Source organism: Tenrec ecaudatus, chromosome 1 (genome assembly GCF_050624435.1).
Source record: "Tenrec ecaudatus isolate mTenEca1 chromosome 1, mTenEca1.hap1, whole genome shotgun sequence".
Lineage (NCBI taxonomy): Eukaryota > Metazoa > Chordata > Mammalia > Afrosoricida > Tenrecidae > Tenrec > Tenrec ecaudatus.
In genome coordinates this window covers 159,518,763-159,542,603 of record NC_134530.1, presented here as the reverse complement: position 1 = coordinate 159,542,603, position 23,841 = coordinate 159,518,763, and the positions used below count along the sequence as shown (strand labels likewise).

The following is a 23,841-nucleotide window of genomic DNA, read 5'->3' as shown; positions in this document are numbered from 1 at the left end:
TCAGCTGATAATGTTGGTTTGGTGTCTTCTGAGTCACACAGTTGCATCTGAACCAGAATCTCCAATAGTATGGAAGGCAAAAGGGATTTATGGGAAGCAAAGCTTTTCCATTGTGAGGAAAAAGACTTTAAAAGAGAAAAAAGATTGTTGGACTTAGAAGAGCTTTTGGAGTTATCTCTGCCTTGCATTGTCTTTTAACTATTTCACAACTTTGTAAGAAAACAGATAAGATGAACTATCTGGAGGAAAAATAACGGGACCAACAGTTCCGGGGGGGGGGACTTGGGATAGGGGGAGGTGGGGGTGGGGTGGGCTAAGGAAGTGGTGTTAACAAACCCAGGGACAAGGGAACAACATGGGACCCAAATTGGTGGTGAGTGGGGAGCGGCAGGCCTGGTAGGGAATGATCAAGGATAAGGTTATGTAAAAAAGAGGTATAGCTGTAACCCAGGTGGGGATGGAGCATGATAGTGGGGCAGGAGGAAAGTCAAGGGAAATAGAGGAAAGAGCTAGGAGTCAAAGGGCATTTATAGAGGTCTAGACAAAGACATGTACATCCAAATATATATATATGAGGATGGGGAAATAGATCTATGTGTCTATATTTATAGGTTTAGTATTAAGGTGGCGGAAGGACCTTGGGCCTCTACTCAAGTACTCCTCAATGCATGAATACTTTCTTCTATTAAATTGACACTCTGTGATGCTCACCCTCCCAACACAACTGCTGAAGTCAAAGCGGGTGAACAAGTAAATGTGGTGAAGAAAGCTGATGGTGCCCGGCTATCAAAAAGGTAGTGTCTGGGGTCTTAAAGGCTTGAAGATAAACAAGCGGCCATCTAGCTCAGAAGCAACAAAGCCCACATGGAAGAACACACCAGCCTGTGTGATCATGTGGTCCCGAAGGGATCAGTTATCAAAGAACAAAAAATCATATCATTGGCTGCACACCTCCATGATACGATCGCCAAGGACAAACGGGTGCATAAGGAAATGTGGCAAAGAAAGCTGATGGTGCCCGGCTATCAAAAGAGATAGTGTCTGGGGTCTTAAAGACTTGAAGATGAACAAGTGGCCATCTAGCTCAGAAGCAACAAAGGTGCCAAAGGGATCCAGGTATAAGGCATCCAAAAAAAAAAAATACCACAGTGAATGAAGGGAAGTGCAGAGTGGAGACCCAAAGCCCATTTGTCGGCCACTGGAGATCCCCTCACAGAGGGGTCTAGGGGAGGAGATGAGTCGGTCAGGGTGCGATGTAGCACTGATGAAGAACACAGCTTTCCCCAGATCCTGGATGCTTCCTCTCCCCCTCCCCTCTACTACCACGATCCAAATTCTACCTTGCAAGACTTGATAGAGGTTGTACACTGGTGCATATAGGAGCTGGAGGCACAGGGAATCCAGGATGGATGATACCTTCAGGACCAGGGGTATGAGGGGCGATACAGGGAGAGTAGAGGGTGAGTGGGTTGGAAAGGGAGAACTGATTACAAGGATCTACATGTGACCTCCTCCCTGGGGGACAGACAACAGAGAAGGGGGTGAAGGGAGATGCCGGATAGGGCAAGATATGACAAAATAATAATCTATAAATTATCAAGGGCTCATGAGGGAGGGGGAGTGGGGTGGGGAAGAGGACCTGATGCTAAGGGCTGAAGTGGAGAGCAAATGCTTTGAAAAGGATTAGGGCAAAGAATGTACAGATGTGCTTTATACAATTGATGTATGTATGGATTGTGATAAGAGCTGTATGAGCCCCTAATATGTTTTTTTTTAAGATATGAGATGCAAAGGACTACATATTACACAATTTCATTTCTATAAAAAAAGAAAATGGATAACAAATGATTCTTGTACAGAGGCAAATAAATATTGTCCAGTGACAATTTCCACCCTGAAGCAGAGATGTTTCTCAATGTTGCATTTTATGCTACGTACTATTCAGTTTTGTATCTTTTAGTAATTTATTTTCAGTATTTCTAATAGACTATTATTTCTGTCTTCAAAGTCCTGTTTCAACCAGTTTTAACATCTTAGTAGTTCCCTTAAGATACATTTTTACGTGTTTATGTGTTATGATTTTACCTTATTAATTTATTTTATTTTACCTTTATAAAACTTATCTTGAAAAAAAAAAGTACCTTGAACGCTATCCTGGTCACTTTAGGTACTTTCCTAACCAGTCTTGAGAGTAGAAGTGGTAACTACTGGACCCAAACCAAACCCACCGCAACCGAAGCGATTCCGACTGCTCCTCTGGGGGTTTCGGAGACTAAATCTTTACCTGAGCAGACAGCCTCAACACTGTACTACAACTACTGGGCAGAACTTGTTTCATGTGCTGGTGTTCAGTCTGGCCCATCAGAGGGTGCTACAGTGGCACGTCTTAAACCCACCTATTTCTGCAGCCATCCCTGCCCCCACCCCGCCCCCATGGTCGTTTTTCTGTGGAATGTTTCTTGATCAGTAATGAATTTGACAGTGTTGTCCCCAGGCATTTCGTCTTATACCGTGGAAGGACTAGAATTGCCATTTAGCAAACCTCCAGGAAGCTCACGAGTGAAGCCGACAGAACGTCAAGGCCACCGGAGCAGCAAAAACGCCACGGCTTGCTAACACCCCCGCCTCCTAAAAGCCCTTCCAATTGGTCCCTGAAGCTCATCCTCTTTCCAGATTGGTGGTTCAGTTTGCCCGTCGCTCTTGGAGAACCCACCTTTGGCGGGCACCTATTGGCAGACTGCTGACGTCACTGTTCCATCTCCTCCGTTCCCATTGGCTCCCATAGGAAGGGGCGGTCGCAACGTCACGGGCGTGAGCCGCCATTTTGACCGGGCAACCCTAGTGACAGGAGCCGAGGCAGCAGCGCAGGTTGCCCCGTTTCCCCTCCCCCTCCCCTTATCCGGTGGACTTCCCGGGGCCCCTACACTCCACAGTCCCGGCCCCGCCATGTCCCAGAAACAGGACGAGGAGAACCCTTCGGAGGAGACCGGCGAGGAGAAGCAGGTGAAGTGGAGGGGGTGCGGGCGGGTGAGCCGGGGCGACCGTGATGGGGCGGGAGTCGGTATCCCGCCAGCGCGGATTGGTCGCCATCGTCTCTGGTCTGCGGCGGTTGGTTACTATTTGCGTCACGCTCGGTGAGCTTCTGCTCGGCCTGCTGCTTTGGTGCTGGTTAGTTGGGTTGATTGTCAGTCAGTGCTGCCCCTTTCCTGATTGGACATTAGGCCTACCGTTCAAATCAAGGACGCTGTGCTGCAATTGGCCGAGCTTGGGCGCGGGGCGGGCGTTTGGATGGACGACGTGAATGGAGGGGGTTAGGGGCTGGGGGGCTTAGGATATCATGTGTGTTCTTGGTTCGGAAGGGTCTAATTGACTGACAGCCACGCTGGGGGCCCACTTCCTCAATCGCAGAAAGAAAGCAGGTCGAAGTAAATTCTTTTAAGATGCACCAGCACTGGGAGAGGGAAGAGCCACTATGACGGCTAGTTGAAGGCGGCCACTTTCCTGGGAGACCCAAGTTGACGGTGAGCGATGGTCGTCCACCGTCCGTGCGGACCGAAGAAGGTCGAGGAGGCTAAATAGGAAAGATGAAAGACACCACCGGATCCCCCCAGATCTCCCAAACAGCGGGACTTGGCTCAGCCACGGTTTTGTGATGGAAATCTCAACGTCAAAGAAAAATGCCTTTTGTATTTGACATCCACCACTGAGTGTACTGGGCTAGGGGACCCATTCAACACGCCAGTTTTATCTGTACCTGATTTTTAAGAGAAGGGTAATGCATCGACATAACAAGGGGTACAGATTGGCCTTAAATTCCTTTTTCTTTTTTTTTTTTAAGTCTCCAAAGAAAAAGGCAACCGAGCCCAAGAAAAGCAAGAATGATTTCCCCCTAACAAGAGCAAGCTGATTCAGCCCTTGACAATTTCCAAACAGCCATCCTTTACTAAGAAAGGTGTTTATTTTGTGGGGAAATAGTAGTGGCTCTTCGATATCTGAATTGTCTGAGGTTACAGACTGTCATTTTCCTTTCTGCTTACTTGTCACCTTCCTACCTCAGTGTCTCGTGTACAAGGAGCAGTGCTGCCCCCAGTACTCTGGTGGAGATCTTTGGAGGAGGCCCCATAACCACCTCCACAGGGAGGCTTATGAGATATTTTTATTTTTAAGGAGGATGCATAAGGAAGCAGGATCTCAGCAGAATTAGACGGTTTGGTTTCCTATTTGATCTGTACTGTGTGTTAGGGACAGGAGAAAGATTAAGCTTTCTGTTCTTGTGAAACTGTGCAGCCTTGAAAACCCTGTATAGCGTCACTAGACAGCAATGAATGTGGGTGGGTGATGGAGAAGGAACCCTCCTACACATCCTGGATCATCAGAAGCCCTAGCTAGCTCTTTCTCTTTTGTCTTTCTTAGCTTCTATGCCGAGTGAGTTGTGACCTGCTCTGTGATTAAAGTATTACGTTTGTTGGTTATTACCTTTAATCCAGTCAGTGCTCATAGATATCACTGGGGTGGTTCCCTGGGCGTAGCCTGAGAAGCAGCTTGCCTTTTTCTTCTTATAAGACAGTCATCTTGAAGATTGGGATGTGAACAAAGGTCTAGCTTTTAAGAGCTGAGTAAGCATGATAGCATGTTTGCAAGTGGGTGGATCTCTAAGACAAACTGATGGTATCTGGGCTATCCAATGTTCGAATCAGTTGCTGTCCCATCTTTAATTGTATTTGGTCCATTTATTTGTTTGTTCAATTCAGGACACACAGGAGAAAGAAGGTATTCTCCCTGAGAGAGCAGAGGAGGCAAAGCTAAAGGCCAAATATCCAAGCCTAGGACAAAAGCCTGGAGGCTCCGACTTCCTCATGAAGAGACTCCAGAAAGGGGTACGGCGCCTTCTCTGACCTTTCCACTTTACAGTGTAAGGGTATGCTGAAAAAAATCTCTTTAGAGATTCTGCTTGGCGATGAGCAGGAAACTTGTTGCTGTGTAGTTAAAAACTTAAAAAGGGCCAGGTAAAGTACTGTCAACTTTTGATCTGGTATCAGTTCCCTTCTGATTTCCCATATTGGAAATGAAGACTTGATGAAGGGTACTTGGATGTGGGCTTGTGCAAGGATGGGGAAAGGCTTTTTGAGATTAGACTGCTCCCTACCTGCAGACATTGCCTGTTTGGGTGGAGATGGGAGGCAAGCGCTATGCTTTTTCTTTTTAATTAGAAGTAGGGGGTACATCCGTTGAAAAAAAGATCAAGTCATTTTTCCTATAGAAATCCTCAGCTTGCAATGAACAGATTTCTTCAGAACCCCAAAACTGTGCAGCACCAACTATTAAAGTCTCTCAAGTATGAGTCTTCACACACACTCTCCTTGCCCCTGGCCAGAGTAGGTCTTAACTCACCAGGGAAGAGTCTGCTTTCATAGACATCTAGCTGCTGATCAGATTCCTCAGTCCCTAGAGTTAACCTAAAGCTGATGGGGGGGGGGGGGGGAATGAAGGTATTCAGCTGGAGAGCACCTGTTTATGGATGAGAATGGAAAGTGAAGCAGATCCCCGTGGAGAATCCCAGTTACTGAGTCTTAGTCACAGATGGTACTGTGATGCCAGTTTGCAGCTTACCTTGCTGTAGGCAAGGCAGACGTGGGCAGGCTGTCACAGCCATGGAACGTGTGGGAGTTGGAAGGAAAACACAGTGTCCTCAGGAACAAGCTCAGCTCCTATTCCTGGTCTGAGAAAAAAAATATGTAACCTGGTAGCTGAAGGTTGAGCTGATGATGACTAGGCCGGCCCCAGAACAACTCGTTTCCCTATCACCTTCATTTCGCTTCAGCTTAGCACCAAGCCCAGGGCTTTGTACATAGTGGACCCTCAGTAAGCCTGTTTGATAAAAGGCAACTTACATTAAGTAGGATATAAAGTAAGCACAGTATCTCCTACCTCCCTGAAATAAGGGCTGTTTGCTTACCTGAAAAGGTAAGAACACATTGGAGAGAAGACATTAATTATATACAAGTACTGTTAAACTTTATGTGAAAATAAATAAATAGATAGATAAACTTTATGTGCATGAGATTACACCAGGTAGATTTTGCAAAGATCTGGGTGTGGATGAGGGTTTGTCATGGTGGTGAATCTCCTTGCATTTAGGGAAGGCCAGAATGCCCCCACCCCACCCCCTCTCACATAAACCTCCCTCTTTGTCTCTTAGCAAAAGTACTTTGACTCAGGAGACTACAACATGGCCAAAGCCAAGATGAAGAATAAGCAGCTGCCAAGTGCAGGACCAGACAAGAACTTGGTGACCGGTGACCACATCCCCACACCCCAGGATCTGCCCCAAAGAAAGTCCTCACTCGTCACCAGCAAGCTTGCGGGGTAACCTGGGCCCCCTCTCTTCCCCTTCCTCACCCACTGGACTTTATATATTGTAGGCAGGGATGCAGTGGGCACTTAGAGCTTCTCAGCTTGCTAGTCAGAAATGACTGTGGTCTGCTGGAGGCTGCTGAGAAGGTTATGTGGGCTGAAGAGGACCTCTGAGTTTACTTCTTTGCTTAAACTGAGATTTCCACACCCTCACTGTAGCCCAGGTAGGGGTCCCAGAATAGGAAAAGCTAGGACTGGTTAATGCTGCTAATGTTTTCTTTTGCAAGAAAAACTAGGGAGATAGGACTTCTCCTTTGGGAAGAAAAGATCCCAGAATTGGTTAGGCTGAAACTTGGGGGTGACATCAGGTTTAACATCTCAAGCTAACCTGACAGAGCGGCAAAGGTTGATAGATATGCTTTCTGTGCTTCTACATGTTTTGTCCCTTAGGCTACTGTTGCTGTGTCTCCATTGTGGCAGGTGTAAAGAATCCTCACAAGAGTTGATTTGCTTGCCTAAAATGACCGTGCCCATTCAACCTCCTTTACTCAGTGTCTCTTACAGTGTGCTCTGGCTCCCAAATAATGTAAAGATTGGTGAACTGTAGTCACAGAAAATGGGTGCCTTCTCTCTCCCAGAATGGTGGTTTTGAAAAGGAATTATGGGGTAGCAAAAAATTTAGGAGTCAAGAGATCTGTGTTCTTGTCCCACTCTGTCTTGTAGAAAGAAGTGCTGTGTAAATTCGGCCAAGTCATGTAGCCTGTCTGGGTTTCTCTTTTCACCTCTGTTAAATAGAATAGAGTGTATGTAAGATTGATTCTGCTGTCTGCTGGACAACCCTGTCCTCTTCACTGTAAAACTGAAAGTGGGTGAGGCCCAACCCGGGAGCTTCTGCCTAGAGAATTCTGCAGAAAGTCAGGCAAGAGGGCCTCTTAGTTATGATGAATCAAGGGAAAAAACTAAAGAAACCAACTATGAAGCTTCTTGCCTCCGTCCACCCACTTTTCTGGCCTATATCTGGGCCTTTGCTGCTAAGAAGCTGCTCTGGCAGCAGATCTGTGGGCCTGAGGAAACCTGCTCGGTCGCCCACGTGTGGAGCCCCACATTTCTGCTGTCATCAGATGCTGGGTTTGTTGGGAGGGAGACTAGGGGAAAGGGGTTGAACTGTGCTGGTCCTAGGGCTTCATACTGCTGCCGGGCTGTTGCACAACGACAGGCTCTCAGATGATGCCCCGTGGGTGAGCTTTAGGAGCCTTCCTGACGCTCACGAGCCCAGTTTGGGGGCCACGAAGAGAAGCAGCATTGCTGATTCATGAACAGGTGGAGGAAAGGGATTGTGGTCGGCTGGCTCTAGGTCAGACTCTGACTGCCACCTGCTATGATGACAGAGGGCCATTCCCAAGAGCCCTCTCACCTCCCAAGCTCGGACGGGCCAGCGACTTGGCCTGATGAGAATGATGAACTTGCTTGTGTCCATGAGAGAGCAGGGGTGATGCTTTGCTCCTGAGTGGCCACTCAGCTTTCCAGGCTGTCATTCAGATTGGAACAGGAAAAGTTGGTGAGGAAGGAATGGAGAGCAGATCCCTGGACTTCCTGGTCCCCATACTCCTTGACTGTCCTTGTCACTGTATATAATTTTTTGTGTTTCCTGGTCCATTTCCTCATGCCGTCTTCCTTAGTCTTAAGTCCACGTGGGAGGGGAAAATGCAAACATCCTTGTATAGTTTGAACTGTCCCAGCCATGTTGTACATAGATATGTCATGTTATTATATATATAAATATATATATAATTTTGTACGTTTTCTTCATCTCCGATCTTCTCGAATTCTGTACTTTTTCACTTTTCTGTCTGAGCTGCCTTCTCCATTGTCCGCCCGAGTCCTCAAAGCTGATGAGCACAATGAAGTCTGGTTTTAGAAGGGAATGGAAGGGATAGAAACACGGGCCTCGCTCCTCCTCCACCTGGCCGTCCTCACCGCTAAGAAAACAAAGACACAAGCTGCGTTCCTTTTGCCACCTGTTTCCATGAACAACATAGCTTCCTTAGCCAGGATGGGCCTTTTCAAAAGCCAATACAAGTTGCTTTGATTGAACCTGGATTCTTATTTTTTGCCGACACCCAAAACAACTGTTGTGCCACTTGGCCCTGGCCCCTACCAGGCACTTCCCACTGCGAGGCTGGCAGGCTTCAATCTCCGCGGCTGCTTGGGCCCAGGCGAGGCCTCCAAAGCCCGGCCTGTTTGGGGCCAAGCAGCCTACACCCCTGAGGGCCTCCACTCACTTTCATTCTTGTCAGGATTGCTTCTCTGTTTTCCGTGGATAGCTCCAGCAAGGCAGAGAATATTTTGTGCTGTGGGCAGGAAAAGTCTGCAGTGCTCTTTATCTTTGCTGTTTGTTTAATTGCGACTCGCTTAGGGGTAGGATTGAGGCCTGTGCCAGGTAGCTTAATGATGGTCCACTGTGGAGAGACTCTGGTTAGGGCCGGGGCTGGACTGTAGGGCTCTCTCCTGACTTGCTTGACAGTGTTTCATTTTGTTCTTCTGTGTTCATCCACAGTGGCCAAGTTGAATGATGCTGCCCGGGGCTCCCGCCAGATCCTGAGACGCTGCCCCCCTGGGTCCTGTGCTGGCTCCTGCCCCTCCCTGCTTTTGCAGCCAGGGGTCAGGAGGTGGCTCGGGTGCGGGCTGGAGAGGCAGAAGCCCCTGCCCGTCGGTGTCCCAGCGCATGGAGCCCCTTGGGCTGAGCACCAAGACCTTGGACCTATTTTGTTTTACTTTTTTTCTCAAGTGTCCGTTGGGCAAAATCTCAATGAAATCCTGGGGGTGGGGTTGAGAGGGCGGGTGGGGGCTGGGGGGGTTGGACTACAGGGAACATGAATTAGGGCTTGGAGTTGATAAAAACATTCCTGACTACCTTCTTTCTTAACCCTGTGGCTAGTATGGGGGTGGGTATCGGGAGGAAGCAGAGTGGACTTCCGAGGAGGGGTAGGAAAACGCTGTTAGTGTGTGTGCTGCGTCTAAATGTGGCGGGTACAAACGGGGCCTCTCTCTCCGCAGAGCAAGCTGGGAATCAATGTTAACTTCAGAAAAATGCGCCGTCCTCTTGAATTAGGTTTGCTGTGAGGAGGGGGCCATGAGTGGGGGAGTCCCACAGAGCCCAGGGCCTTTTTCAGTAAGTTTTTGAAATAAAAAAAGACCCACACACACGGGGGAGAAAACCCAATCCAGAAATATCCTGAAGCAGCTCTGTGCTTTCTTGGGGCTCGGGGAGGGGGAAGACAACAACAGCAGCTGGTGTGGGGTCCTGTGTTTCTATGGGGTAGGAGCCCTCGTGAGGGGTGTGAAGGGCTCTGTACTTCATCACTTCACCCCAGCCCATCCCATTGTTTCCATAGCTGTTGCTGAAAATCCATGCATCTCAGGTGCGGCTCACAAAATGAGAGCTGTGAGGTGTTTGCCCTCAGTGATTGGTTGACTCCTCACCAGCTTGCCCAGAAACTGACCACCTCAGTTCTGGATAAGCCAAAGAAGGAAGCCAGTTCCTCCTCTTCCCTTTCATTTAAGCCATCTGTGAAGGAGAAATGTGGCCTCCCAGACGAAGCCATAAGGAATGCATGCCCGGCTGCTCGTGGCCAGCAGGGGGCAGAGTGCCGCCTCTGCTCAGGATCTCCCACCCCGTCCACACTGAAGTGTGCGGCTAGTGAGTGTACCGTAGGAAAGCACCTTTCCCAGAAGAGAAAGACAAATCCCATCCCTCTCACCACCCACCACCCCCAACATTCATGCATAGTAGATTGAACTCTCTGCCTTTTTGCCAGAGTGTGCTTAGGAGACGTCGGGGTATTTCCTCAGCTATATTGACTTCTCAAATGATCTGGGACATGGGTATCCCAAATAACTCCCCTCACACTGGGGGTCACCTTCCATGCCAGGAGAGAGCGTGCTTTTCTGTTTGTGACTCATTCTCAATCCAGAAACTTTCCAAATGTATTTTCAGCTGCTTGGGATGTGAATGGCTTGGCTCTGGAATAGACGGAGGATGCTGTCTAACCTTCTGCCCGTCTGAACAGTAAAACACCGGGGGGAGCCAGGTGATAAAAAGATTAAAGGCATTTGCTACCATTGGAGAATTAATTGGTCAGAAGAAAATTATATTGAAAAGTTTCAAGAGATACAAATGCTAAAAGGTTATTTCAATACTTTATGTGAAATAACCACTAGCTACACACATACATAGGTATTGCCAAAGGACAAGAAGTAGAGTGTTTTCCTAGTAATGGAACAAACAGCCGTATCATTTCATCCTCACTCCCCCTGAGCCAGTCTATTAATTCCTTGAGATTGGGGCCTCCAGCTAGGGGATGAGGTCAGTGTGGCTGAGCAGTGGACTTTCAGTGTAACTTCCTTGTAATGCAAGCAGGGAGGTGAGGTGAGCTGTGAGATCGCAAGCTAGTTAGCTGGAAAACTAGAGTCAGCATCTAGAATTTATATTACTGTATATGCTCGAGTATAAGTTGACCCGAATATCAGTCAAGGCTAATTTTACCACCAAAACTGCATTAAAAATAGGCTGAAAAGCTCAGCTTATACATGGTAGTTCCGCTGCCCCCACCCACATCTTCCTGGCTTACCTGATGCTTCATCTGTCAAACTGGCCTTAAGAGCTCTGACTATCAGGAGCTGTTTACAATGTGGGAGAAAGATGCTCTCTGCTCCCATAGAGGTTTACAGCCTCGGAAACCCACAGAAGTAATTCTGGAGGGTAATGAGTTGGGTCAGCCGGATGGCAGTGAGTGAGTGAGAATTTCCATTTAAAATGTGCCCCCTTTGCCCGTTACCTTAGTGTTTTCTAAATTCCTTATTCTAAAGAGTCAAAGGCTTTTGTACTTCTCCAACATGGGAAATAATCTGGTCCTCCAACAAGGGAAGTAATCGTTCTGACAAGACTAGTGGGTGAAGTGATTTCTGTGGTCCAGCAGCACTTGTTTCACATGGACCAGAGATGGAAAGGGCAGGCAAAAGAAGACAATTCAGGAAGAACTGTCACGTAGCGTTGGCTGTGTAGTGAGGCCCTGGGTCGATGCAGTGATAACAACAGTTGGCGCAGTGTAGTGTTAAAGCCCTGCACTACTAGCCAAAAGTTGGGTTTGAGCCCTGTACAGCCTTGAAAACAATGGGACTACTCTAGTCGGCCGCCCAGGGTCGCTATGAGTCCATTTATGTAAGGTGAGCCAGCTGCAACCAGGAGATGGGAGAAGAGGATGTGTGTGTGTGCAGTGCCCTCTACTGGCGGACTAAAAAAGGTTGAGCTATATCCGTGGTCTACAAATAAAGGCAAATCTCTTTCTAAGCGGGAGTCTTGTTAGCACAGTGAGCTAAAGGCTGCTAATCCCAAAGTCAGTGGTTTGAAACCACCAGTTGCTCCTTTAGAGAAAGATGAGGCACTCTTCTGTAAAACTTCAAAGTTGGAATCAGCCCGATGACTGAGGTTGGAAGCAGCAGGCCCAAGAGCCAAGGGAATGAAAATAGGAGCTGACTTGTTAGCTCAGAAACCACTTGATGATAAAAACGAGATATTTTAATTTACAAATAATTGTTGAATACTCACTTTGCAATGAAAAATGTTAGATACTGGGCACATGCACAATGCAAGACATGGTGTCTGCCTGGGAGAGTTTGTAGCCTTATTGAAACAAAATGTGTACTTCGAGTGCACAAGAGCATGTGACTTATCTGGCAGTTGTGAGACGTGCGGGAAGGGGTGATCCAAGGGACTGGCATCAGTAGGTAAATATTAGTGGAGGAGATGATAGTTAACCTGGGCCCCGGAAGCAGCTGGGTAGTATTTTTAATATCCCAATTTAATATAGACCTCAAATGTGCAACATAGTGCCAAAATATAAGACTGACTATGGCTGCGGAAGTTACGCTGGTGCATGTACACATCATACCATAGCCAACAGTAAAGATCTAGCTATGTAGAGGGACAGCAACCAGGTAACAATTGCTAAAACATTTTAATGCTTATGTGTCAAGCTCCGTGTTCAGTACTTACCACCATCTCATTTATCCCTCACAAGAATCCTGTGAAATAGGCACTGTTACCTGTTTCTGAGTGCAAACGAGAAAATGAAGACACCCCAAAACAAATTGGTGCCATCAAGTTCACTCCAACTCAGTGATCCTATAGAGCAGGGAAGAAGAGCAAGCCTCACCTTTCTCCAGCAGCGCCACGAGGGGGTTCAAGGGAATGCTCTGTGGCTAGTCAGCCCAGTGTGAAACCCACGACACCACCAGGGCTCCCCGCCAGTCCCTTCACATGGTTAGAGAAAAGAATGGTCAGGAAATGCGTCATGGGGTAAGTGCCGAAAGGAAACGACTTATCCAGAAAAGTAGATGTAAGAAGGCATTTTGATGGAGGAGGTCCGTAAATAAAGCAGAATAGGACCCTTGATTGGGTGGAGTTCGCAGTCGGAAGGAACTCCCGAGGAGTAGCTGGAGACCAGGCCAGAAAGATCCCAGTCTTAGCTAGGCCTCAAAGAAGGGGTCTGACACTCGTTTTAAGACTGGTCATTCTGGGAAATGCTATGAAAGCATGCAAAGGAAATTAATTTAGATAGGAACTAATGTCAGCCTGCCTAGTTTAAATCTGATTCTGGTATTTTTTGATAATGACAAATTTCTTAACTCTGCCTCAGTGCACTGATTTGTACAGTAGGAATGACATGGCCTTAAAGCAGCAGTTCTCAGCCTGGGGGTTGCAACCCCTTTGGGGGTCAAATGACCCTTTTGCAGGGGTCACCTGATTCATAACAGTAGCAAAATAACAGTTATGAAGTAGCAACGAAAATCATGTGATGGTTGGGGGGATCACCACACATGAAGGCCGAGAAGCACTGCGTCAGGGGGTGGTTGTCATAGTTAAATGTGACATGGTGCCCTCCCTCCAGGAGTCTACAGCCTGCAGGGGGATAAAGCTGGGTAAACAGGCAATTAGAAGACAAGGTTTCAGGGCTGATTGAGGGATAAGCACCAAATGATCTAGAAGTGTCGGGGGTGGGGGGCAGTTAGAAAAAAATCATCTTCCTAGAAAGTCACTTGAGAGCGTAGAACAGATGGTGAAAGGTCTTCCCGTGGGAAAAATCACATGGAAAAAAGACTCAGGTCTTATGTTCCTTCAAATAGCTGGAACACAGCATAGGAGGGCGAGGCCAAAGATGGGGAGAGGGAAATCAGATCACCAGCGTCTTTGGACTTTATCCTGCAGGCGATGAAACTGCTGTTGACCTGGCTGGCTTAGGATCGTCAGGTGAGGGCAGTGCGAGGAAGAGATGGCGATGGCATCATGAGTTCACGTCTTCTCGCCGCCATCAAGGCAGCCCCAATGCACCACCAGCCCTACAGCCCTGGGAAGAACTGGCCCCAGGAGCGCCCAGACACCACTCTTCACCGCACGACAAAGCCACATCTTTCCCGGAGCTACAGGTGGTCTGGAACTGCCAACCTAGAGGTTAGCAGCCCAATGCATAACCTGATGCCACCAGGGCTCTTAAAACTAATTACAGGGGGACTTGTAAAAGCTCATGAAGAAATTCCATTCTCTTTGAATTCCATTTTCCCACGAACCTTTTGAAGCCACCTCATTATCAGTGATGCTGTCAATAGGATGCTGGGATGGGAGCTAGTATGAAAAGAAAGATGAATTCTGTTTGGAGCACAGCTACATTTGAAAGGCAATGAGAATCTCCTGCTAAGTCAACTTATAGTGTGTTTAGGATTCAGATAGACTTGATTAGGCTGCCACCGTGCTCCAGGTCAGGAGCCCTGGCAGTAGAGTGGTTAATAACACGGCTACTAATCCGAAGACTGTTCGTTTGAAAACCAGCAGCCACTGGCAGTCTCCTTATGCAAAAATGACAGCTGGGGCCTCATGGCACGGGTTAAGGCTGCTAACCGAAAGGTTGGTGGTTCAAACTCAGAAGTGGCTCCACGGGAGAAAAAACCTAGCCCATATGGTCCCGTAAAGACTACAGGCCCAGGAAAGGCACCTGTCATATTGGGTTACTATGAGTCCTAATGGACGGACAGCACACAGCGGCCTAGAACATTCAGGGTGAATGACCAGCAGGGCGCTGGAGTTAGGAGACGAGGATTGGGAAGAATGAAGCAGGAAATACAGAATTTTGTGGATTTTAAGATCGCCTCAAAAAAAAAAAAAAAGATCGCCTCGTAAACCATGGAGGCGGAAGCACAGAGCAGAAAGAGGAGTGCTGCCCTGTGAACACTAGCATCCAGGGAATGGGCAAAGGGCCATGGGAGAAAATCAAGAAGGTGTGATGGCCAAAGTCTGAGAAGAAAAGAGGAACTGCGTCAGTCACTAGTATTATATGCTCTGGAGAAATTAACGGAGATAAACTGTCTCAACTACGGAATTAGCGCCCCCAAAATAGATGGAAATGTGCCAAAATAGTAAATCAGTCCTGTTAGCAGGAGAATGGGGGTGTGTGTGTGTTCTGTGCTTGCTAAGATTTTGACAGTGAGCACCTAATACTTCAGTATTATGATATTTCAGTAATCAGGGGTGATTTAAAATGCTAAAAACATAAAATGACAAAGTTTAAAAATAATGGACTAAAAAGTATCCGTTCAATTTAGCAGTTTGGTATTTTTGAGACTGCTTTCAATGGATTGGTGGAGGTAGGAATCTAGCTTGCAGAGCTTGTTAAACTGAATGACATGGAAAGGTGGCTTTAGGGGAGAGATTTCGACACATTTGCTTATTAGCGGAGTAAAAGGGGCAAGAAAAAACTGGAACTCAGAATAACCTAAAAAGTAGACTCTTAAAAGAAGGGAAGGGATAGAAACAAGCACAGGTGAACAGAGTTCAAGCCAACAGTCCGGTTGAGCAGGCATTTACCGGTCCTCAGCGCTTACTACCGACCAGCTACCACATGGGAGCTGGGGCTGGTCCGGCTGGCAAGTATGTTGAGTGAGAGATTACCCCAGACAGAGGAGGGAATGGACTCCTAAGCAGGGGTATTGTCTGCAGACACTGCGAGGAACGACCTGGAGCGGAGAAGTTGCTCGAGAGGATGTGGGCTCCCCCTTCTGTACAAGCAGCACAGGAGGGGCGGAGACAACTCTGGGTACTGGGCGAGAATCTAGGCACAATTTGATGTCGTTTCTAACGGAGGAAAGACAGGGAGAAGCCACAAGAAATACAGGGACAAAGGATAAGTGGGTAGGAGAGTCTTGTGTGTGGAGCAGTGTCCAAAGGTTTTATGGAGGTGGAAACTGTATGTGCAGCGAATCCGCCGTTAAGGCCCCGCTTTGGTTCAAAAGCTGGTTGGTATCTGTTTTCAATGAAGACCCCAGTCTCCTGAGCGTGCTGCGCAGTGGGCTAGCTGGCTCATCTTTTAGGAAAAGGATTGGTAATTTGAAGAGTGGCTTCAAGGAACAACTAAGACGGAAATAACTGGAAGAGGGGCCTTTGTCCACAAGTACTGACTGAGGTCCTCCGCCATACTGCTGCTCTCTTGCTAGATTTCATGATGCGCAACATCAGGCCTCAAAACCAACACATCCGGAACTACAAAGCACGAAGAAAATTATTTCCTATGACTTCACGGAGCCTTTCTTTAAGGTCTGTGGGCTTCAGGGCTGCTGGGCTTTAGCATCTGTCGTCCTACTCAGATCCAGTCCTGGACCACACTGTCTTCAGTGGCTCTGACCTCGACGTTCACAGCCTCTTCCTCCTGCCCCCATGAAGGAGCCAGTGTTCTGTCTTCCCTCCTACGATGACTGGCCCAGGATTGCTCTTGGGGGGGGGAGGGCGGGTATCCCCACAGGCACCCTTCTACCATTCTCTCCCACCTTGTACCTTTGCCCTCTCCCTAGGGTTGAACCTTGTGGGGCACATGAGGACACCATTCCTTCATCTCATTGAGATTTTGCTTCAGTAGCCCTTCCTCAGAATGTCATTCCTTTTGTCCTACCCCTGTCGCTTTCTCTCGTCTCAGTCTGTGTACTTTCAGAACTTACCGCTACTTGGAATCATTTTGTTTCCTGTTTATTGCCCCGCTCCCTTAGAATACAAACTCCCATGGAGTATGCCTCCTTCAGTGCTCTATCCCCACCTCAAGAATGGGGTTTGGCATATTCTGTGTACTCAGTACATGTTTGTTCAGTGGAGGAATTAATTGTGAACTAACTTAGGTTTAAATCAACCTGAAAGCATGAAGGAAGAGGTGAACTTGACCTCTGTAAAAAGTTGGAATGGCCTGAGCAGTGTAGACAAGCAGGGAAATATGACTTCTCCTGAGAAGGTCACTGGAAAGTCAGTTTCCAAAGACATCTCCATCTTGGAAATTTTAGATGACCCACATGAAATAAGAGATAAAGACCAAGAGCTCAAATTAGCAACCAAGAACTCCCCCCCTTGAAATGTAGATGTCTCTTCATGACCGTAAGAGACAAAACCACATACTAATCATTGCATAGTGACTCACGTACTTAGTGTATTTAGGTGGCCCGCTTTGGAAACCTCGTTCTGACACCCACTGACTCCTGGTAGCGCGATGCGCCCTGTGCCGCGGTAGTGCAGCAGCGCAGCACACCGGCCAGCCCACCTGTACCATGAGCTCTAGCACCAGTTCCTGCTCCTCTGTCCACATCTCTGCTCATTGTGCGGGACACTCCCTGGCACTTACTCCCACCACCCCTTGTTAGGTGCCATCGAGCCAGTGACCGTGTGTGCACTGCAGAACAGCCCTGTCCGTCCCTGCACACTCCTCCCCTCCGTCGTTGGTGTGTTGGCGTCACTGTGCTGGCCCGTCTCATTGAGGCGCTTCCTCTCTTTCACTGGTCTCTACCACGCATGATGTCCTTCTCGGGGACTGAGCCCTCCTGATAACGTGCCCAGACTACCTGAGCCCAAACTTGACCATCTTCCCTTCTAAAGGGCGTTCTGGCTGTACTTCTTCCAGCGTAGATTTGTTGGTTCTTCTGGCAGTCACTGGGACTTTCAGTGTTCCTTGTCAGCACCATAATTCCCATGCACCAGTTTGTCCTGGTCTCCCTTAGTCATTGTCCAACTCTCAAATATCTGTGAGGGGACTGGAAAGACTGTCTTAGGTCGGGTGTACCTTAGTCTGCACTGAGCACTCAATCAGATCAGATTGTCCCCGGCCACCAGTGGCTCGGTCATCAAAGACCACCTGTTGGCCCAAGAGTCTACAGCCCCCGGCACTTTAGAGCAGTTGGCCCTTCTCTAGCCCTGAAGGGCTGGCTCACAAGCCAGAAGGACCCTGACCTTTGCCCTGGACTGCCCGTACAGCCTTGCTCTGATCACCAGCTGCCCAAGGCTAGGGCTTCATAAATCAACTGAGTGTGTAGTCCTTTCTCTGGCTTAGCCACCATGAGCAAAGTCGAAAGCTTACTGTCATGAAGATTTGCTATTTTTTTATAGTGGTTCCCAGAATTCACTGAAACAAGTACCTACAGGGAATGGTGGTGGTGGCATGGGTACGTGTTCAGCTCCTATCTGATAAGTTGGCAGTTCAAACCAGCCACTGCTGACTACTACTGTAAAGACTTACAGCCTTGAGAGCCCTTTGGGGCAGTTTGAGTCTCTTCTCAATGGCAGCTGTGAGTCAGAACTGACCCATGACAATGGACTAATGTTTTGTTTGGGGTATTACTCATGAGATGGACTGGCACAGGGCTGTCACGATGGACTCAATGTAAGAATCATGTGTATTGTGAGGATGCTGCAGGACAGGGAAGTGTTTCATTCAGTTACATAGGGGGTCCCACTGAGTTGGAACTGACTCAGTAGTCCCTAACGACACTACTGACTGAACACATTCCCTGCCATTGAGTCCGTGCTGACTCATTGAGTCCGTGCTGACCCTGTCGGACAGCAGAACTGCTCCTGTGGATTTCCATACCTGTAACTCTTTACGGAAGTAGATCTCTTCTTTCTCCTGCAGAGCAGCTAGTGGATTTGAACTACTGACCCTGCAGTTAGCAGCCCAACACATGACCCGCCATACGACATATTTAGAGTGAGCTACCCCTATCTTGCATCAGAAAGGCTACAAGTGAAAAGACATTATCAGGCAAGGTCTGGAAAAGATCTCAGCCAGTGCCTCCAGGTCCTCCAAGGAGCACCACACCCTCTCCTGTGTAAGGATGTTCTCAACGACCCAGGAAGCTCTGAAAGGAAGAGTGTGCATGGTGGAGCCATCATACATACATGTATGCAGCACTGCATCAAGGCCTTCTCCCTCCCCGGGGGTAATCCCCCAGGTTTAGTCTTGAGGCGCCTACTGCATGTGGGTACATTTTAGTGTTCTGACTCACAGTGATGGTGGAGGAGAACTGTCCCTGTGGGTTTCCTCGGCTATAAAGGTTTATGGGAGCACAGCCTTATCATTGTCCTGAGGAGCCTGACCTTTGAATGAACCTAACCACCTTTCTCTAATGCCAGCTACTTGACCTGCCCAAACCTAAGGAATCACCCCAAGCAATTACCTAGTCTGTATTTACATTTCTAACTGGGGGAAACCCTCTCCTCAACACCCGCAGATCTACGGGGATTTTTTTTTTTTTTGCAGAGGAACCAACTGCTCACATCACTCTGTACAGAGACCACTAGTGGGAGGATCATAGAAAGGCAAGTCCAGGCATCATTCTGGTAATGGTTTGACATTCAGGTCTGGGTCTGAACCCACTTTCATAACTAGGAATATCTGAGTCACCCCAAGGGTCCTGCTATTGCACATCTGAGTCATTTCCTTTTCCTTGTCTTGAACTGGCCACAACCGACATGAGGACAGGAGTCGATGAATGTGTGTTGGGGCAACAACTGCCTCTATTGTGCTGCGTGCAGTCCTGTGGCCCCAGGAGAGGTTTTTAGGAAGTTTTGTTTTCTGTTTGTTTAAGGGACAGCAGCTCTCCTTTTATTTGTTCTCTCTCCTGGTGGCCTTGACATTCCCCAAGGCCAGGCTCTGTAGCACTGGCCCACAGTGGCTCCAGGCAGGTGAGAGAAAGGACATGGCTCAGCCCACAGGCTCTCAGGGTCTGCCCCCACAGAAGGGCAGCGCAGCTGGTATGGCTAGGCCAGCCCCACCCACTGCTCACTTCCCCTCTCTCCTCCCACAGCCCCCCCTCTGCTACTGCCACTGCTGCAGTGCCCTTTGCTCCCGCCTCTGCCTGCAGCTCCAGTGGCAGAAGCAGCAGCAGGGCCCTGGACTGCTGGTGGTGGTGGCCTCACAAGGCTTTAATGTGGTGTTCACCTAAGGTCGAACCCCCAACGTCACCTGCATGTGAAACAATGCATTCCTGTTCTTTGAAGGATTTTGGAACTAATGGGATGTTAACGCTGAGTGTGTGTCCTCCTAACAACTGGCACGCTAACACCCAGAGATGAAGCCTGGCACGGAGCTGCCTGGCCTGTGGCAGTCATCGTGGCCTGTACGAAAGAAGCCAATTTCTCAGCAGACTTGCACTCCAGTTTAAATGTATGTTTGTTAGAAATAAACTAGGGAAAAAAACAAACAACAAACTAGGTTGGTTGGGCAGGAAATCTGAGGACTCTCGGGGCCCAAGGAAACAAGGTGGCATCAGTGGTATCCCCGTCAAGTAACTGGACCTGTGGCTGGTGCGCCTGCAGTGGGCAAGGAGACACTTCCCACAGGACCGGACTCTCCTAACTCCCTCAGGGTCCCCCTGCCTCTTCTGCCCTGTGCATCCTAGCTGCTTAACCGCATCCCTGCCCTCTGCCCACAAGCGAGGACGAGCACTTCCTCAGGAGGGACAGTTAGCGACGTGGCCCTGGGCAGGGGTCTTCCCCCTTGAGAACCACCAGACTGAGGGGAAGCACTCTGGGCCCACTCCTGCCCCTTCCCGCAGCGGCCACCCCGCCTTCCTCGGGTAGGCTGTGGCTCCTGCCTCGCTTGCTCCCCTAGGAGGCTTGAAAGTGGCACCTGCGCTGAAAATGAGAAGCAAGAGCTTCTAATCCTCCCCTCTGGCACCAGGGGGTCCCCCTGACTGAACAGGAATTTACATAATTGATAAAATTAGACGAAATGTGTGCAGGGCTCAGCAGCTCTTAATTCTGGCTGCTTTGAATCACGTAAAGATTGGGGCCATAATGCTTTTTCTCCTGGGGGTGGGGGTGGGGAAGCAGGGGTGGTGGAGGAGAGCATGCTAAAGGAATTTACCATTTCTCACCATTTCCCCTTACTCAGCTGTCCCACTTCCTCTCCTCAGCCCACACTTGTGCTCCGTGCTCACAGACACCAAGCCTATGTTGTCATAGATAGAAACCGAGTGATTGCTATAGAGACGTGTTCAAACGCGCGCACACAACTACAGCATGGCCCAGGCTGAGTGGTGGGGTGAGGGTCACTTAATTGGCAGGACATGCCTTTCCCCCTTCGTGTGATCATGCCTCCCCTCCCCCACTTTGGTGCCCCCACCTCCTGCACCTCCTCCCGAGCAGCACTGACCTGAAGCATCTCCCAGGCTTCAGGAAGCCCTATCTTCAGGACAGCATCCTCCAGCCTTTTGAACCTCAGTCCCTTCACCCTTAATGTGAGGATAATGATTATACAAGCGTCAGGTAGCTTTGATTAGGGTGCAGTTGCCTATGTGAAAAGAAATATGTAGTCTCACACACACACACACACAACTGCTATCAAGTCAATTCTGACTTCTATTGACCCTGGAGGACAGAATAGAACTGACTGTTAGTTTCCAAGCGCTCACCAGGAATAAAGCCTCATCTTTCTCCTTCAGGCCCGGCTCGTGTTTCAAACTGCTGACCAACGTATGACCACTACACCACCAGTGCAAAGTAGATGCTTAATAAATGGAATTTGCTCATATGTGAAACTGTTTCTCCGGGAACCATGGTTTGTACTTCCTTTCTGCAGTGCAGGCGGGGTAAACTATTTGGGGAACATCCGTTGTCCAGTAGGCTGCTGGAAGAGCAGACCAGGGGGAAGTTGTGTTCTTTTTCATATACAGCTAGAACACTTTGGGGGAGAAAACGGGCATCGTGATTTACTTTTTCCAATTTGAATTGGGACCACAGGGAATAAAAGGTGCACAACTCGAAATCCATCCTTCCCTGAGTAGACGGATCAAGAAAGCAGAATGCTCTCTGAGCCTTTGGATCTGGCAGGCTGCCTCCAACTGACCCATCCAAGAGACCTGCTGTGTGCCACGCCAGCCAGCTGGGCTTGTTTCCGTTGCAGAGTCTGTGTGTGGTGCCTGGGTTGTTTGGTTTGGGCGGGGGGGGGGGTGTTATAATATCAGAAACTAGCTAGCTCCGTGGAGAACAGGTTAGATTTCTCCTCTTTAACTTGATTTGAGAGCAGATCTATGTCTCTTAAAGAAGACTTGGCTACTCCCCAAACACTGAGAAAAGGGAAAAATATGTGCACATTGCATTTTCACCTGTAATTTTTTTTAGTGAGATAGTTTTGTTACCCTGTTATTACAGGTTTTTTTATTTAAAAAAAAAGATACATTCCACTGAAAAAGGCCTGGAAAGATAAATACTAAACTGAGAATTGTTATTTCTGGAAGGCAGTTAAGGAAATAAGGAGTGGTAACTTTTGCCTCCTCTGTAATGTCTTACTTTGTCACAAAGAGAATGTATTTCTGGATTATTTGTGTGACTAAAATTAAAATGTTAAAGATACGTATTTGGTAACATTTTAACAAAATTCACCAAACACATTATCCTGTGTTCACCCTCACTGAGAAATGGATTTGGGAGCGAGAGAGGATCCTGACCTTTCCTCCTCTGGGCAGTGGATTCCGTGTGGGGGCCCAGAGCTTACTTACCTTGGCTTTTTCACTCTAGAGGGACATGCCAACCTGACGACTGCCCTGTGACTTGGCTCCTTGAGGGTGACCGCATCACCAGAGACTCCTTCAGAGAAGGAAGTGAAGCAGTACTGATGCAAAGAGAATTTTCACACTTCCCAAGATTCTACATGGGATGTTTCAGTTGGGGCATCAGAATATGAGACTCCAAATTAAAATGCAAACATTTAGAGGAAAAGACCAAGGAACAGTTTCTTAGAACTCTTGAGCCCTCACCCATTTTGAGAGTTTCAAAAGTAGATTCACAAATGCCGTTTCTTTGGACAGAGCTCCTCCATGCAGAGTCCCATCCCATTCCCAGGACAAGGCTAGGGATTCCAGGGAAGGCCCTTTTCAGGAGAGAGAGGCTTCAGGAGACCATTGGAGAGTTTACTATGTAGCCCCTGGTTGGGAGATGATCTGATGGCTGACTGTATATGACTCATGGAAGAAGAATTTTAAGGGCAAAGGTTAACAAAGCCTGCTATAGTTTATTGTGTCAGCCTGGCCGATAAACACAAGTAGGATTAACTGCAGGGCAGAGGGATAAATGGCTCTGTGAGCCTCACCTTGGTTGTTCTGTGCCTCAGTTTAAAGGGGTACACTACCTGTGGGATGCCTAGCCTGTGGACTGTGTCGCTGTAAGTTGAGGTCCCTTTAAGCCCACACGATTGGAATGTACGTCTCTGGAGCTGGGGACTGACAGTTGGGGACCTGCCTTGCTGTTTGCTGCCTGGGTATATATAGCCCAGCTCTCTCTACAGAAGGGGACTGGCAACTGGCAGCTCTCAAAACTTGAAGGACTGCTAGTGTCTCACTGCTTTATAATTTAACTGTTAATTTCTTGTATTATCTATCTGTATATTATTTAATGGTTTATTTCTTGAATTAAATATCTATCTTGATAAATATATTTATATATAATAACTAGCAATCTGGTTTCTCTCTCTAGAGAACCCTGTCCAATACATTTTGGTACCAGGAGTGCTTCTAGAGAAATAAACTATAAATATGGATTTCTTAAATTGGTTTTCCAACCTATTTAGTCTTGACGGGGATATGTCTACTACCCGTACTAATCCATGGTGTGAAATAGCAAAGATAATACCTAAAGTAGCACCTAAAGTAGATGACGTGCTGGATAAAGGAGATGCTCTAGGCAATCGTATATTTGATATTTTCCAGGAATTTTGTGATAAGGACAAGTATAGGGAAGCTGGTTGGCTGGTCCTTCGTACAATGGAAAGTGTTATTAAGGAGAGGGATCATCTCAGAGCCTCAAAAGCACGCCTCACGTGCAGATTAACAGATTTGAAAACTTCCATCTGTGCTACAAAGGAGAGCCTTCTCTCCTCTAGTAAAAGAGCTGATATTGCTGAGAACCAGGTCCAGAGTGTCATTACACGAGTGGCTGAATTACAACGGCAGCTGAATTGCAGATCTAGAGTAGTGTCTGGAACCAAAGTAAGGGCATTAATTGGGAAAAGTTGGGACCCTGAAACATGAGATGGGAACATATGGGCTGATGATCCAGAAGAGGAGGATATTCAGCCCTTAGAACCACCTGAGCAGATTAGCCAAACTATTCGAGTTGATATGCCAGGTGGG

General features: G+C 48.0%; 1 protein-coding gene across 2 annotated transcripts; it reads left to right on the top strand.

Moving 5' to 3' along the window:
• Positions 1-2,808: 2,808 nt before the first annotated feature.
• Positions 2,809-22,066, top strand: ENSA (endosulfine alpha). 2 transcript variants are annotated; one of them, XM_075561363.1, is made up of 4 exons: positions 2,809-3,003; positions 4,752-4,877; positions 6,200-6,366; positions 21,157-22,066. In XM_075561363.1, exons 1-4 carry the CDS (start codon positions 2,947-2,949, stop codon positions 21,191-21,193), a joined length of 387 nt encoding a protein of 128 aa, XP_075417478.1. In that variant the 5' UTR covers positions 2,809-2,946; the 3' UTR covers positions 21,194-22,066. The 2 variants fall into 2 exon arrangements, with proteins under 2 accessions (XP_075417478.1, XP_075417485.1); XM_075561370.1 differs by lacking the exon at positions 21,157-22,066 and adding an exon at positions 8,912-9,587 and having other exon boundaries at positions 2,811-3,003.
• The last annotated feature ends 1,775 nt before the right edge of the window (positions 22,067-23,841 follow it).